The sequence below is a fragment of the Crocodylus siamensis genome, chromosome 1 (assembly GCF_052110815.1).
Source record: "Crocodylus siamensis isolate JL-2025a chromosome 1, ASM5211081v1, whole genome shotgun sequence".
In the NCBI taxonomy this organism is placed as follows: domain Eukaryota; kingdom Metazoa; phylum Chordata; order Crocodylia; family Crocodylidae; genus Crocodylus; species Crocodylus siamensis.
In genome coordinates this window covers 281585400-281602277 of record NC_143395.1, presented here as the reverse complement: position 1 = coordinate 281602277, position 16878 = coordinate 281585400, and the positions used below count along the sequence as shown (strand labels likewise).

The window sequence follows — 16878 nt, the reverse complement described above, 5'->3', positions numbered from 1 at the left end:
CTCCACCCACCGGACTGTGCAGTAATCCAAGTCACAGCCCCTTAACTTGTTCACCAGTATGGGGTGGGATACCATATCAAAGGCCTTCCTGAAGTCCAAGTATACGACATTATACAACAAAAAACACACGCTTACCTTTGGGGGACAGGTGAAGCCCATCCCAGCTGAGCATGTCCCTCGTTGTAATGTGTGGGTCATTGTCCAGGAAGCCGAAGCCTGCCTCGAGACACCAATTCCGAAGCCGCCAGTTGGTCTCTCGGATGCAGTTCTCATGCCGTCTTCCGCGTCCGTTCACTGGTAGGATGGAAGAGAATACCACCTGTGCACCAAATTCCCTCAGCACGCCACCCAGAGCCTGGTAGTCCGCCATCAGGTGATCGGGGGTTCTCCTGGCCGCATCATTAGTACCCACATGGACAAGGACCATGGGGTAGTAATCGGTGGGCTTGATCCTGGCCTGGATTACCTCCGTCACATCCTGAATCTTAGCTCCAGGCAAGCAGTAGACCTCTCGTGCTGAAGGGTCCTGGCGACAAATGGGCCCTTCCGTACCTCTCAGGATGGAATCGCCTATGACGAGCACGCGTCTCCTCCTCTTCTGGGTCCTCTCGGATCTCTTGATCTGTTTGGAGTGTGAAGAATGTGGCATTTCTTCCTGCCCAAGGGTTTCCTCCTCCCTTTCCATCTCCTGCAGAGTCGCCAAGGCCTTGTACCTGTTCTCCAGTCGGACTGGAGAAGCTTGTACCTGCTCGCTGCGAGCCGCTCCGGTCCTGGCTGTGACCGTCTGCCACTCTGCTGTGGAGGTCCTTCCCTGGGCTGCTTCTTCCTTGGGTGCCTGGTCCTGCAGGGAAAGGAAATAACTGTCAATTTCCTCCTCCGCCTCCCTGATTCCCCTCAGCCTGCTAACCTCCTCCCGGAGTTCCCTCACCTGTGCCTCCAGAGCCCTAAGCCGGGCACCTGCCGGACAGGTGTGGGGGCTCCCAATCTCTGCCCCCCCCGGCCCTGCTGGGGATCCCCCGCAGGCCGGGAGGTAGGGGGACATCAGCTCCCCCATGGGCTCGGTCTGGGTGGAGGCCTCAGAGGTAAGCGTGTGTTTTCTTCCAGGTTGGCGGATCTCCTCCGGCGGGCTTTAAACTAGGCTCGTCGGGGGGAGGGGAAGATGAGGGTGGGGGAGGCTGTGGACCACCAAACCAGGTGGCACCCACAAGGACAGCCCAGCCTGAAGAAAGAGAGCTTTGGGAACGTGAAAGACAGGGGGTGGACAGCAATACGGCACAGGTAAGGAACGGGAAGGTTAGAGACAAAAAGCCCTTTAGGACTTGGAGCGAGGGGGTAGCAAAAGCACCAGTCACAGGGCTCAAGTGCCTATATACTAATGCTAGGAGCATGGGGAACAAGCAGGATGAACTAGCGCTCCTGGTTGCCCTAAATGACTACGACTTAGTGGGGCTGACGGAAACCTGGTGGGATCCATCCCATGACTGGGCGGTACATATTGAGGGCTATAGATTGTACAGAAAGGACAGAGTGGGGAAAAGGTGGGGGAGGGGTTGCGCTCTATGTTAAGGAGCAATATACATCAACCCTCATCAAGACAGAATCAAAGGATGAGGAAGTAGAAGGACTGTGGGTTAGGCTACATGGGGGGCAAGGAGAAAAGGAATTGGTGGTAGGGGTCTGCTACAGACCCCCACATCAAGGGGAAGAAATAGATTTGGGGCTCCTGAGGCAACTCTCAGAGACCATAAAAGCTAAAGAGGCGGTGGTCATGGGGGACCTAAACTACCCGGACATCTGCTGGGAGACACAGACAGCAAAGTCCCACCGCTCACGCAGGTTTCTAACCTGTGTACAGGACCTCCACCTGACGCAGGAGGTACATGGTCCCACTAGGGGGAATGCCTTACTGGATCTGGTATTGGCAACGGGGGATGACATAGTAGGGGACCTACAGATCGGTAGCCATCTGGGGGACAGTGATCACCTAAAAGTACAATTCAACATAAGGCGTCGAGTGGGTAAGGTAACCAGTAGGGTGAACGTGCTGGACTTTAGGAAAGCTGATTTCAGCGAACTCAGGCGATTAGTGAAGGATGCACTGCAGAGTAGTAGTTTTGAAATGATGGGAGCCCAAGAAGGGTGGCTGTGCCTTAAGGAAGCTATCCTTCTCGCACAAAGCGAGACGATCCCCGTGCGAGGTAAAAGAGGGAAAGGGGCCAGGAGGCTTCCCTGGCTGACCAGAGAAATCCAGGGCAGACTAAGGGCCAAAAGGGGAGCACATAAAAAGTGGAAACAGGGAGAGATCACCAAAGAGGAATATACCTCTTCTGCTCGTGCTTGTAGGGAGGCAGTTAGACAGGCCAAAGCTACCATGGAGCTGAGGATGGCAACCCAAGTAAAAGACAATAAGAAATTGTTTTTTAGATATATAGGGAGTAAAAGGAAGGCCCAGGGAGGAATAGGACCCCTGCTAAATGGGCAGAAACAATTGGTGACGGACAGAGGGGACAAGGCTGAACTCCTCAACGAGTTCTTCGCCTCAGTGTTCCTAAGCGAGAGGCATGACAAATCTCTCACTGGGAGTGTAGGGAGGCAGCAGCAAGGCACCAGACTTCCATGCGTGGACCCTGAGGTGGTGCAGGGTCACTTGGAGGAACTGGATGCCTTTAAGTCGGCAGGCCCGGATGTGCTCCATCCGAGGGTACTGAAGGCACTGGCCGACATCATTGCAGAGCCACTGGCGGGAATATTTGAATGCTCGTGGCGCACGGGTCAAGTCCCGGAGGACTGGAAAAGGGCCAATGTGGTTCCCATTTTCAAGAAGGGGAGGAAGGAGGACCCGGGTAACTATAGGCCAGTCAGTCTCACCTCCATCCTTGGCAAAATCTTTGAGAAAATCATCAAGGCTCACATTTGTGAGAGCCCGGCAGGACAAATTATGCTGAGGGGAAACCAGCACGGGTTCGTGGCAGGTAGATCGTGCCTGACCAATCTAGTCTCTTTTTATGACCAGGTCACAAAACGCCTCGACGCAGGAGGAGGGGTGGATGTCGTATACTTGGACTTCAGGAAGGCCTTTGATATGGTATCCCACCCCATAGCTTAGGGCACAAAGCGAGCCAAACTATTTCCCCACTGGAAATTGCTTACTTTGATCCCCAAATTGTCCATAAGTAAAAAAAAATGCTTTCTGATCAGCTCCATGAAAAAGAGTGCCTGACAGGTCTGAGGCAGAATCAAGAATTAAAAATCAATTAAGAATTATTACATGAGAACCCCCACCCTCACCAATGGCAAGAAAACAGAGCCTTGCCCAGAGATTTGTTATTCAAATCTTTATTGGAGGCAGAACGTTCAGGCCCCTAAAGTCTCCTACATGTAGACAAACAAATCAGTTTCACCGGTAGAGCAGCAGAGGCTCTTACCCACCACTTCAGGGGAGAGTCGCTGGGTTGTCACCCTTCCTACATTCTCTTATTGATCATTAGCATTTCCAAACCCATTGTTAGATATCCCCTTACAGTATTTTAATTATGAAAAAGTTGATTCAATAAGCATCATAGGGGACATACTTTTCCACCTGGTTTCTCCTGAATAGTTATACTTAATTTCTTAACCCAGTGCTGTGAGTGGAGGGGACATGACCTGGCTCCAACTCAGCCCTGCAGGGTAAGGAGGCATAGCTTGGCCCCATCCTGGCCCCATGGGTGGAAAGGGACATAGCCTTGCCCTAGCCTGGCCCCTGAGTGGTGAAGGGGTATGGCCCAGCTCTAATCCAGAATCAAAGGGGTGGGGGGTGACGACCTGGCCCCATAGGGGAATGGTGCATAGTCAGGCTCCAACTGGGCACATGGGGCTTGGAGTCTGGGATTTTGGCAGAGGGGAAGGTGGCTGTATTAATGGTTACCACTCCCCTGCCACCAAACTTCCTTATCCATAGGAAGACCCATGGGCCCAATGTGATGGCTCTGCTGGTCACATTTGACTCGTGGGCTAGAAGTTGAGCCATCCTGAGCTAGACAAATCCTAATGCCCTGGGAAAGTGCAGATGTACCAAATAAGAGTTTCTTATCAATCTTTTCTTCAGAGATTTCGCTTTCCTAAAATACCCAGGACTTGTCTAATTGTGATACTTTCCTTTCCTCTTTTGCTGAATGATGACCTCAATGGGGAGCAAATGCAGCTATTTGGAAACCACACAGTTGATCTCACATCACACCATTTGTATCAGAAACTTGCTGTCAGGTTCATGTTCACACTACACTGATTCTAGGTGCTGCTCTATGCATAAGGTTTGTCTCTTTGTATATCGAAATTCTGATTTAAGTTGAAATGTTACCTGGATGATTATGCAAAGGACAGAGAAAGCTGTGGGTCACCTGCACAGTACAGTACTAGCATTTTAGCTTGTGATCTCTTTTGAAGTCTCCAAGGCTGCAGATGAACAAATTAGCTAAAAAACGGATTCTACAAATGTGACTTCTAGGGCAGTGGGTATTTTGAAGGATTTCAAGCCATTTTCAATCATGGCCCCATGTATTCCCTCATTTAGGATCTCATTAGCCACCTCAGTTATAACCAACTAAACAACACATATACATGACTGGTCTTTTCCACACCACGGACATAATATCTGATATCATACTAGTTATGAAAGAAACAGATTTTTTTCTGGTTGCAAAAGAAGTGAAGAGGCTATTCCCATTTTCTTACTATCAACATCAGTGTAATCACACTACCTGGCCATGACCAGGTAATATGTCTTAAATGTGATTGCCTTTACTTTTGGAAGCATGTCTTTTTAGTGCAGTACATTTTTTTTGGCTGCTGAGAATATGTCAGTGTACAATCTGAGAATAACCTAGATCTGGTAGGGTGATGTTTGAGGCTTATGTGATTACGACTTGGTTTATTTCCATATTTAAAGGAATTCATTTGCTTTCTAGACGAGAGTCTTTTCCTATAAATCTCTCCATTTTAGTAGAGTCACTAGAACTGAGGTTGCTTTGCTGCTTAGGCTATGTTAGGTTTGCTTTGCATATGCACTAACTGCAAGAATAGGTGCAATTATTCCATTTTACCACTTCTCTGACTTCCCAAGTCTTTTAAACTGTATAAATATTGCCACTGTTGTGGTAGTACTCAATTTGGTTCAGTCTTACTCTGTTATTTACAGAAACACTTTATCTAGATAGAAATTTTACTTCCAGGTGGAAAATCAGGACGTTGGTCATTCAATGTCATTCATACTGTTGTCACAGCTAGCTCGCAAGCAGGAGGTACTGGTTCTAAAGAAATGGTAACTGAAATCCCTGTGTTATTTGCTTTGAGTGTAGATCAAGGAGGGTAAGCAACTTGCTGGTTTATTCAAACTTCCTTACATAAGGAACAATTCTTATTTGGGTCAGATAAACCATCTTCAGTTAGGTGAATGCAAAACTTGTTACCATGACATAATATGACAAAGACCCGTGCAGACACATCCACTCTTGAAAATGAGATGAATAAATCAAAACAAGACAAGGCAAAGTTAACGTTGTTCCTGTAAATTGCAGTTGGATGTGTAATATGTAGGGTGAGATGGTTGAAAGTCACATGCTACAGTGATATTAGATTTGAACCAGAGAAGTTCTGCTTTCAACAATATTACAACAGAATGATCTTTAAAGGAAAAATAATGCAGCTGAATATGTTGGAAATCATTACTGTCCGCATATTACAAGTCAAAGAAGTAGGTTTCTGCACTTTGATTGATGGAAATGAGCTCTGAGAATATATACATTTGCATCGAGTATGAGCTGCTGTACTGCTCAAGAGTAGAAGCAACCTGAATCAATCAAAGGGGATCATTCTAACCATTTTCTAAGATTTGGGATGAAAAAAAGACCCATAAGATATGTTTTAGGTGGTGTCTATCATCATCCCTGGGATTTCATCTCTCATGTTGTTAGCACCACATGTAGCTGAACAGGAAGTGAGCAGCCAGTGAGGAGAAAAGTACGAAGAAGATCAGTCGTTTCTACTCTAACAACAATTGTTAAAGGCATACATTAAAGTGAAAGGCACAGAACAGTCATAAAAGCCTAGCATGCTGCCAGTTTCGCTTTGTAGTTGGATCAAGGTGCCAGCAATAGATTTTGAATTGCAATATGGTAAAATACATAATGTATTTGAATTCATTTTTCCTACTATTGCTACTCTGTTTTAAAAGCAGGAATACAATCTCCCCTCACTTTTCCCACACTAAGCCTAGATGCCTAAGCTTCATATGAAGAGTTTTGAGGCAAGCAGAATCTGTTCCATATCTTACGGGCAGGGCAAATGGCAGCTTAGTTATAATAGCCTTGTCTCCTACACACTCTTTGAATGGTTGTTCATTGCCACATTATTGTATAGTGGTCTAGGCCCACTGGCTACTCCCTCCCTTCCACGTCAGTCTGAATCAGGTGCACATTAGACACTGCTCACTAAGTATTCAACAAGTTCCACATTTCTGCCATGTCAGAGCCCCCCCTACCTGGATGCCCTGAGTGAATTTTGTACATTGGGGTTGCACTGTGTAGCTTGGTAAATCTAATAGTGTCAAAATCTTGAATTTTCAAACAATGACCAATACCCTCTACAGGGCTGTCTAACTTTAGCATAGCTGGGGGCCAGACCCTACAGAGCACATGCTGCAGGGGCAGAATACCTCCCTGCCACCTGGGGTGCATTAGTGGCACATGGCCCCTAACTGTGCAGGTAATGCCAGTGGCTCCCAGGAAGCAATGGTGGTGCATGGCTCCCCTGCCTGCTGGACACAGCCAGCAGCACAAGGCTCCCCACTGTGTGGGCTTCAGTGGGAGAAGCAGCAGGAGAAGTGGCTGCAGGGGCCCATGGGCCACATGGGCTTCCATTTGGACAGGTCTGCCCTAACACAAGAAATAACACACTGGAAAAGAGAAAGTCCAGCAGAATAAAAAGGGGCATGTTAATGACTCCAATTCCATTTGCATCATAATATTAATCCAATTACAACAGTGGTCCCATGGGATGCAAAAGATTGTTCTGTATTTCCTTATTCTAGCACCTTGGCATGTGAAGAGCAAAGAGGGGATGTGCCAGTTATTACTGACTTTGGTTTAGCTTTTGCCTTCTTTCTTTGTCATACAGAGAATGCACGACAGCGTCAGGATGGAGTAGTGAGCAATTCCATTGTGCATTTCACAGAAGATCCCCCAGAGCTCCCACCCAACAGTCCTCATCCTCTGAAACTACGGCGCATTCTCAACCTGAGTCCTTTCACCGTCACTGACCACACACCGATGGAGACAGTGGTGGACATCTTTCGGAAACTTGGACTCCGACAGTGTCTTGTCACTCGCAGTGGGTAAGTGCATGTACACGCGAGCCAGAATGATCAAGTACCCTTAAAAGTGGAGGAAAGGGTAATAGCCAATTTGCTATAATAATAAGCACTAATAACATAGTGTTTTCTCTGTTCAAAGTAATTTATAGACAGTAACTAATTAAACCATCACCTAAGAAATCAGTCGGGTAAATATTATTTAATTTTTTTGGAGGCATTGCTTGCAAATACTTTGTTTGCTCCTAGATTCCCAGGCAAGCTAAGATGGGTACGAAGTACTTATCACAATGTGGATGGCAACAAAGGAAAATAAATCTGTCCAGTTTGATTGTGGTGAAAATAGAAGTCCTTGAGTTAAAAGTCCAGAAAAAGCACATGAGGGAAAAAGATTAGGCGCAATAATAGAATCAAATGGGTGAAAAAATGGTTTTGTCTGCATTAGGGAAGTTCTCTCAAATAAATCAAGCTGGTTTTAGAGATCTATACAGCCTTCCTCCCAACCTTAGGACAGCGCATTTGCTTCTGTTTGGGTACATGACCTGTAGCAGCCCAGAGCAGCTTTCAGTAGACAAGTCCCCCTGACCCTTCGCTTCCTTTTTGTACTACTCTTACACCCTCTTAAAACAGAAGCCATATTACATTTCTATTAGGAGAATCACCATTCTTCTGGTACAAATGAGAAATATGAAAGTATTAATTGAATTTCTCCTGAGTTCTTAATCTGGAAGGTTTCAAGATAGTTTGCAAAGCAACTTGTATGCTGCCTTTTTGGTCTGGTCCAGGAAGAGAGGGGATCTGCAACAGCTGCTCCCAGACTGTTCCTCAGCTGGGGACTATGTTTGGGGAATGGGCTGGGTCATTTTCCCCATTGCTCCCTGTCTCCTTCTCAAACCAGGCAGTCTCTGATATGGGGAAAAGATGGTGGGAGCACCTCCCTCTGGCTTTGCTCAGCTGAGCAGCAAGGACAGCCAGGGAGTGTGGTAGGGACTGCAAAACCTGGGGACTGATAATCTGACATGGGGAAGCTGTGTCCCCAAGTCTGGTTCCTGGTCCCAGTTGGTTTCCCTTGGCCACTGCTGCTTCCTACCTAGGGGTGGCAAAGATGTATCATGAAGGTGGTGAAGTCAAGTGGAAGACCAACTCCGTGTTGTTCCTTGCTCACTCTGCAGACCAAAAGCAAGTCCTACGCCCTGTGCTTCCCTCAGACCAGGATCACCTCAGTGTCAGGGGGGCACGAAGAGAGGGGAAGAGTTTCAGGCTGAAACTGCTCCCTCTCCCAGAAACATTTCTAGAGTTGGATGTTCTATTTCTTCTGCTAGATATGAAGGCCTGTTTGTGGCTAAATTGTCAAGCTGGGCCCTGGGTTGCACGCTCCAATAGCCTCTGCTCATGTAATTTCTGGTCTCTGGGGCACCCAAATAAGAATCAGTGGGTGGGGCTTAGTTTAGGTCCAGACAGAGACTTTGGAGACTTTTGCAGGTGCTCTGGTGATTTGTAAACAGGATGTGTCAGAGCAGACTCAATCTATCGAGTCTGCTGGAGCATTCTGATTAGATGCTGCGGCGTCTCATGTATTCAGTGTCCTGTGTTTCAAGATGGCAGCAGGGACACTTTAACTAAAGCTTGTTCAACAGTGCCCCTGCTGCCATCTTGAAACATGGGGTGCTGTATACATGAGACACTGCAGGCATTTTTATTAGAGTAGCTCTCAGGACTGCTCTAAGTAAAAACACCCCCCTCCCCCCAGAGCACATGAACAGATGCCCTGTGTGGACATGCTTAAAACCTCCCAGAGACACACTGCAATTCAGGATCTAGTGATTACCCTTTTCTGCAAATAGGCTATCAAGTTTTGAGCTATCATTTTCAAACTTGGGTGCCTAAAGTTTAGGCAGCAGAATAATAAGTGCTGCTTTCAGAAGTGCCAAATATCGGTGTCTGTTAGTTGACTGCGTGTGCCCAGTAGCTGTCAAAATAAGGTCTAAAGTGTTTCGCTGGGGACTCACGATTCTGGAAAAAACTCATTCTTGGTTTTTATCTCTAGCAAGTCTTAAAGCATTAACCACATGTTCTGTGACTGAAGTGAAAGGCAAGATTGCTATCAGAATGATGTGGTTCCAAGCTCCAATTCTAGTAAGGTTCATGAGCTGGGAAAGATTGCTTCCTGGAAGTGTGAAAAGCTAGGAAGTTTTCTGGCCCCTCAAGATTCATGAAGATACTGGCAGCCTCTGCCCTGCTAATTAAGGACTATTAAGGGCCAAATTCCAAAACTTGATACCTCTTGTTGAGTAGCAACTTCTTATTTAGTTTCACAATAGTCAGAGTACCTCCCTGAATAGTAAGATACTCCTGAGTGAGAGTAAGGCTCTCAGAATTTTAAAACAGAATACATGGTGGCATTCTGGGCCAGGCTAAATGTCTTAGGCACCACTTAAACAATGTAAGTGATACTTCTGTATGGCATCTTGTGCTGCTCACCCTCTGCACCAGGGTATGCAGGTGGGGAGTGAATGGTGTGATTTTTACCCCATATAATTTCTCATACAAAAATGTATGAAACTGATGACAGTTCATTTTTATAATATACAATGATAACCAAAATAGTGAAAAACATATTATTTAGGATTTTGTTTTTTACATATTATCATTCTTTTTGAGCAATGACAGCTGTGCAGGTTCATATGAGATGTATCGAAGCTCTTAAAAATGCACCTACAGCAGGACAGGAAAAATGGATAACTGCAACCTTTTCTTTCATTTCTTTCTTCTTGCAGGAGGCTGCTGGGCATTATAACTAAAAAGGATGTCTTGAGACATATGGCTCAAATGGCAAATCAGGACCCTGAATCTATCATGTTTAACTAGGCTGGTAAGAGGAGATGGAAAGAAATAACTTTGAAGGAATCTCTTCCAGAGTAATGTAAAGGCTACGAATGGCATTTCATTTTGTTTAAAGAGAAAAAAAAGTGTGTAAGGACAGGCCCAAGTCATGACAGGGGAGTGAATGCAGGATGGCACTTAATTTAATCAGGTAGGCAATTCTGAAACTATACAGCTGCAAAAATCAAGCTGTGTTTCCTTAATGAGTTTCCTAACAGCTGACTTGGCATGGATGGAGGAGGTGTAAGTAATATGGTGTGTGGCAACAACCAGCCAGGGGCACCAGAGGAGTACACCAACATTCACAACAACTCACTAGACAGAGGTGAAGACTCGAAAACATATTTATACGTAAGCAAGCTTTGAGGTCTAAACTAGAGAACTAAGTGTGTAGGAGTCGTGTTGATTGTTTTGTTACTGAAGTCATGGTTATTTATTTGCTACAGAATTATACGGAAGTATTTTCATGAGAAAAAAGATCATCCTATTTATGGAAAAATTTGTCATTTCCATCTATTTTTGTAAAAATTAATATGAAATTCAGGTGGAATTAAAGCTGCAAGAATGCACTTTAGTTCACCACCCTGTTACCCTCTTGTCCTTTGCCCCCTGCTTGAAGCCATTCTACTTACATACCAGTAGTTCAGCAATTCTGTCACTCAGTTCTCTGTACCTAGTGTTTGAAATGCAGCAACTAATTGATTTGTAAAGATTCATTATTTCTCTATGCAGGTTTTGCATTTTTTGGTACTGTATTTAGTATTATGTAATTTACTATTACCCTGGAGAGACTTCAAAAGTCCATGGGAGAAATGTGTAAAAGCACAGAGGAAAGAAACCCAGCTTCCACTGACTCTAAATGAGAGTCGGGTGTTTCTCCACAATGTCAACAAAAGAAACATTTTTTCCACAGACAAGAGAAACTCTGCAGTGTTTTCTGTCTCCCATTTAATTTCTTATCCTTTAATTGGCAACTGTCTGCATTTGCTAACAGGTTACTTTACCCTAACAGGACTAAAATTGCCACTTTTTAAGGCAGCTTGTGCCATGTATAGAATCCCAGTTGCAACCCTCCACAGCACCCTCTTTGGACAAGGGGTCAGAAAAGCAGTTAATATTTTGCTTTTGCTGTTGTCGTTATCCTCTTTTTCAATTAACTTCACATAAATGTAGGTTTAAAAGCTCATGGTAGAAAAGAGATCTGAGTGCATTCAGGTGGCAGTGCTAAACCTTCCAAATTTGATGTCAGGGTAGATGCAAAATGTTGGCATTTTGGCTCAAAAATCCTATTTTGCCTAAAGACATTTAACTGCCAATTGCACAGATATAAGATCCTATTCCCACCTGTGGGACTAAATTTTTCCTTATGGGCATGTGTGGAAGGGATTCTTTAAAGCCATTTATACTCTATGGTTAAACATTTTCAACTGGGAAAGTATGTATCTCAGTAAAAGGCCCTAAAAGTATGGTCAGAGAAAAACAAATGGGATGGGTAGTGGGGAGGGAAGGGGATTGGATTCTCTCTCATACCTTTCACCATCCATTAGCCCTAGTGGTTAGGGCACTAGCCCAGAGAAAGGTGCCCATCACCCTGAGGAGATCTGAATTCATGCTCCCCACTTTTCAGGAGAGTGCCCTAAACACTAGGCTGTGGGCTAGAAAGGGCCAATTGTGTCCTTCATCTAACTCATAAAAGCTGGCCAACCAGAGGGATATATGAAGCCAGAGGAAAAGAAAAGCAGGAGAGTCCTGGTTCTTGGAGTGCAGCCTTGGCTCTGACCGCAGCCCAGCTGCTGGAGGCTCCACAGTCCCATTAAGCTGAGCCTGGTAGTGGGAGGTGGTAGAGAGCCTGTGGCGGAGCTGCTCGGAGTACAGCCCTGGCCAGTGGATCTCCCCTGCCTCCCACTAACTCTGCCACCAGGCTCAGCTCTGTGGGCCTGGTGAAGCCACTCAGAGTACATCTCAGTGGCGGGAGGTGGGGGAGAGCCAGGGCTGTGCTCCGAGCGGCTCCACCAGCCCTGTGGAAGTCAGCCCAGCAGTGGGAGGTAGCGGGAGAGCCAGTGGAGGAGCCACTGAGAGCACAGCCCTGGCAAGTGGCTCTGCCCCACCTCCCACTGCCAGACTCAGCTCCGTGGGGCTGCGGAGTCTCCCACTACTGGGCTCTGCTCACCTGGGCTGTGCTCAGAGCCAGGGCTGCACTCCAAGTATTGAGGGATCACCTATCCCCAGATTACCTTGTCTTCACTGCTATTTTAACTGAGGTAAGAACACACTTTCTTGCAGTGTAGCCATCTCTGGAGTTATAAATTACATCTTACCTAATTCCCTTCACAAGCCCTTTACCACACTATTCTCAGTCAGTGTTTTCTATCAATATATAGTATGCTCAAAATGCATTTCAGGAGTAATGGGTACAGATATAGATCTCAGTCATACATATTTAACCAAATTCCTTTGATCTGAAGATGTAGTCATAGAGTCTGGTAGTCATTTCAACATTTGGGTATATACAGATATCCAGGGAGGTTAGGGGGAGGATAGATTCAATTTAAAAATGGCCACCCAATCTAAGGTAAATTGGGGAGGGCTTGAGGGGATTAGGGGGGCAAGTAGGGTCTGCAGGGAGGGTTGGAAAGGGATTGGGGGGCTTTTGAGGTCTGGGGGGTTGGCAAAAAGTGAGGAGGCATGCATTGTCCACTGAGGGGCTTGGGGGATCAGGAGGGCAAGTGGGGTCCGCTCAGGGCTTGGTAGGATCCAGGAGGGTTTGGTGGGATTGGAGAGGCTACCAGGGTCCATTGAGGAGGTCTGGGAGGATTTGGGGGTAGGGTTGGCAGGATTGGAGAGGCTTTCTGATCCCACCAACCCACTATGGGTCCCCTCAGTCCCCCATCCCACCCCCCTCCCCCCTGATGCTGCCACACTTCTTTCAATCCTGAAAATAGCCCCCAGGGCTTGTTTTACTAGCATTCACTGATCTCAGGGGGCTGATGGAAGTAAGTTGGGGTGGGTGGGCAGACAACTGGGGGAAATGGTGACTCTGGAGTGGTTAACATGATGGGTGGCTCTTTCTCCCCTGAGACCAGGGTCTGTTTTTAACCCCCAACCCTCTCCATCCCCAGATGAACAACCCCCTGTCCCTACAACCCAACCCCCTCAATCCCGCCTGACCCTCCACCCACCCTGACTTACTTCCATTGACTCCCAGCACCAGCAAATGTCAGGAAAACTGGCTTTGAGAGCAGCTTCTGGAATGGGGGGTTGGCAGGCTTGGGAGGGGTTGGCTGGTCTGCATATGGAGTTATCTCTCTGGGGGTAGGGCAAGGGGCTTGGGCGCTAAAAATAGCTTAGTGCCAGAGGCGGGGAGGGCCATAAAAATGCAGCCCTGGTGCTTGGGCCAGCAGCTGGGCTTTCTCAGCCCTGGAACTGGTCCAGGAACTATACAGAACATTAATTAGATCAGTCTTGCTAGACCTGATCTAAGTTAGACTACCTCTAAGTTAGGGTTAACTTAGATTGAGTTGGCCATTTCTAAACCAGTCTAAACTTCCAAAACTTATGTACGGTTTGAACTTTGGTTGACCTAACTAGGGATCTAAGTGTAAAGTCTGAACCTGAGTGAATTTAGATCAGGTGGCCATTTTTAACATGATCTAACCTTCCCCTTATCTTTGCGAACAGCTATACCTAGCCATAATGTTCAATATATGCAACTACAGTTCAATGTTGGCTTTCCAGTTATTGGACTAAGATGATGTTGAACTGAGTAGATAAATACAATCTTCAAATACCAGAAGTCTAGTATTATACTATTGTTATGTGTGAACTGTGCTCAGTTATACCCAACTTGTGATTTGTAAGTGCACTGATTTGCACCAGGAGGCCTTTGTTACTGTGCAAAACATGGGTAATATTCACCAGACCTTTCTCTGACTGTCACTGTAATAACAGCTAATTTTTATGGTGGAATGAAGCAGACAACAATACTCTTCAGGAAGTGTACAAGACCCCTATATATTGAGTGAATAGTAATAAATATTGTTTTGACTTGTTTTTAATTGTAAAAAATGGTATACATATGTTGTACCTTATTAAAAATGAAGTTTGGACTCTATTTTTAAAATAAAACACACTTACAGTACCATAAAAACTAGATGGACATGTTGTACAATGCCAATGATTTTATTATATTGTATATGATCATAAGTTTACCATTTAACTCTTAAGGGTCACTAGTGAATGATTTGAGATATGTAACTTTACCAGTCACAGCTGAGATATGGCATTTGAAGTCCAGTGTAGGATCTACCAAGTAGTTCTGCATTGTTTTTGAAGAAGAATGTTGCAGCACATTATTTTAGTATCATAAACTCTTTACTAAAGAATTCTCAGAACTGGAAATTTGTTTCCCCTGCAAGGTAGTTCTGCTGGCTGTCTTCCTTAAGGAGCTGTAAGGCAGCTAATGCCAAATAAGTCCAGCATGGATTTTAGTTTGTTTGTGGTTTAATGATTACATTTTTAGATTAGAGCTGGCTCACTGAATGAAAATAGTAGGTGCAATCCTGCATACTTAACTAAGGCAAAACACCAATTAATTCTGTATTTCAGAATTGCTTTCAGTGAGTGTAAATAATGTAGATTCTTCCTGGTTAACATGCTGCGAAGCGAAAGGAATGGAACCATGTTTTTATGCAAATTCAAGGGTTTGACCATGCAAGTCATTACAGTTCCCATGAAACACTCTAAAAAAATAAGCCTGATGTCTTGGCCACATTCCAATTAAAGTAATTACTCTCTGCCTACTTCAGAATTTCCCTTCAGTCTTCATGGACACAGTATTTTTCATTTCCTCTCCCATTTTTGCACAGGTCAACTGTGTACTATTAAACACCTTTAAAGTGTTCACAAGCAAGTGAAAGAAGGCCTAGTAGCCCATGATTTGCTGCAGACCTTGTAGTGTGGTCAGCCCCTCCCCTTACAGGTGTAAGCACATATAAATCTGTGCCTGGGAGCCAGATAGCAGCAGCCTGTATAAAAATCTAGACCAGGATCCATGACTGAGCCTGGCCACCACAGGCCCTTGAAGCTTTGAAGTATCTTTGCAGCAAGCTTAAAATCAGGACCTAGAAAGATAACAATTGGTGCTGTATTCTTACATCTGTGATTCCTCTCTGACACAAGGCTCTCCTTCTCCAGGACCCAGACCAGCTATCATCTCCCAATGGGCTTGGTGGCAGCTCTGTTCCTTTCTGTTCTCCCACTCAAATACTGACGACTTCTTCCTCCCACAACTCTGCTACAAAACACCAGACACCACCATGTCTATGCCCAAGTTCTGCCTTGCTCTCTCCCACCTTAGCATCAAATACTGTTTGGTATGGTCTCTTCATAGCTCTACTCCACTCATAGTAGTCCAGCTTCCACACACATGCACGCACGCGCACACAAACACACTCTCTCTCAAAAAAAATAGGTAGTCTCTCCCAGGAAATCATTCCAGAGTCCCAGGGATTCATAGTGACATATAGGTTCTTGACCATCGGATATAGTCTGAGAACCAAGAAGAGTACAAAGAGCCAGTCCTGCAAAAATTAAATACCCACAAATATAAATGTAGGTAAGTGTTAATATCAAATCTAATAATGAAATGCAAAAGACATACATGACTAAACAGTACAGATAAGGCCTATCACACAGCTGATTACACTTTTAAAAATGTATCTAAATGCATAACAATCTTCTTGATATTTGGAAGCAAATTCATCTTAAAATTTCTACTTCCTAAAGCCTTTAATAGGTAGCCGCCTGTTAGGGAAAAACACTTTTCACATAGGTTTCAAATTGCTTTTAAAAAAGCTCTTATCTTAGTTCATCTGCCAATGGACTATTCAGCAAGAACTGTAGTTCAAGGCAAAGATTCCTAGATCAACCCAGATTTTAATACGGTTTTAGCTTAAATATTTATAAAAAAAAACTTATTAAATAAGGTAAAAAGCATCCCTAACAGGTATTACTTTAATTAATATTCATATGCCTATTCTTATTCATTCTCTAAGCTACAGCTTTTCTAAAATTAGCCTTGTTTAATCACCAAATGTATTTTAGGCAACCTCCAGTGAGACCTTTATCCTAGTTGGGGTTTTGTTCCTTTCCATCCTTCTTGAATTTTCTAAAATGGCTCGCATGTTGTGACATCCTCTGGCCTGATCATTTCTTTTACCTCTTCTTCTCTTAACCCGACTTTGGCCAAGCAAATGCTATACCATATCACCATTAATCAACTTAAGGCTTAGTATCATCTACATACTGGCATAACAGGACAGGGGGAACTTGGGTGAAAGAAAAATGTTGTGGCTGGGCACTCTGCACTTGACTCAATTTTATTGTTGGTTGCCTAGAATCATTAGCAACCAGTATAAGTTAGGAGCCTGCGAGCAACACTTGGTAAGGGGCCATTGGCCTATAGACACAGCCTATCTTACTTGCAATTGCAGTTTGGCCCTAGCCTAGGATCTGAACGTATATATGGTATAAGCCAACCAAGACAGTAGGAGTATGAATGCTCTGCATCTCCTTCCCAGGTGGTTAATTGGCTGGCAAGACACTGACATATGTGAACATTAGTAGAGGACAGTCAATTTTTGGTAACTCTT

At 45.0% G+C, this 16878-nt stretch overlaps 1 protein-coding gene across 1 annotated transcript in view; it reads left to right on the top strand.

Annotated features, from left to right (window-relative positions):
- Window positions 1-14372, top strand: part of CLCN4 (Cl-/H+ antiporter 4) — a 62521-nt gene extending 48149 nt beyond the window's left edge. The window contains exons 11-12 of the mRNA XM_090063934.1: window positions 7153-7369; window positions 10123-14372. Of these exons, the coding sequence (XP_089920060.1) occupies window positions 7153-7369; window positions 10123-10213 (308 nt within the window). The 3' untranslated portion in view covers window positions 10214-14372. The remainder of the gene's footprint in view (window positions 1-7152; window positions 7370-10122) is intronic.
- The last annotated feature ends 2506 nt before the right edge of the window (window positions 14373-16878 follow it).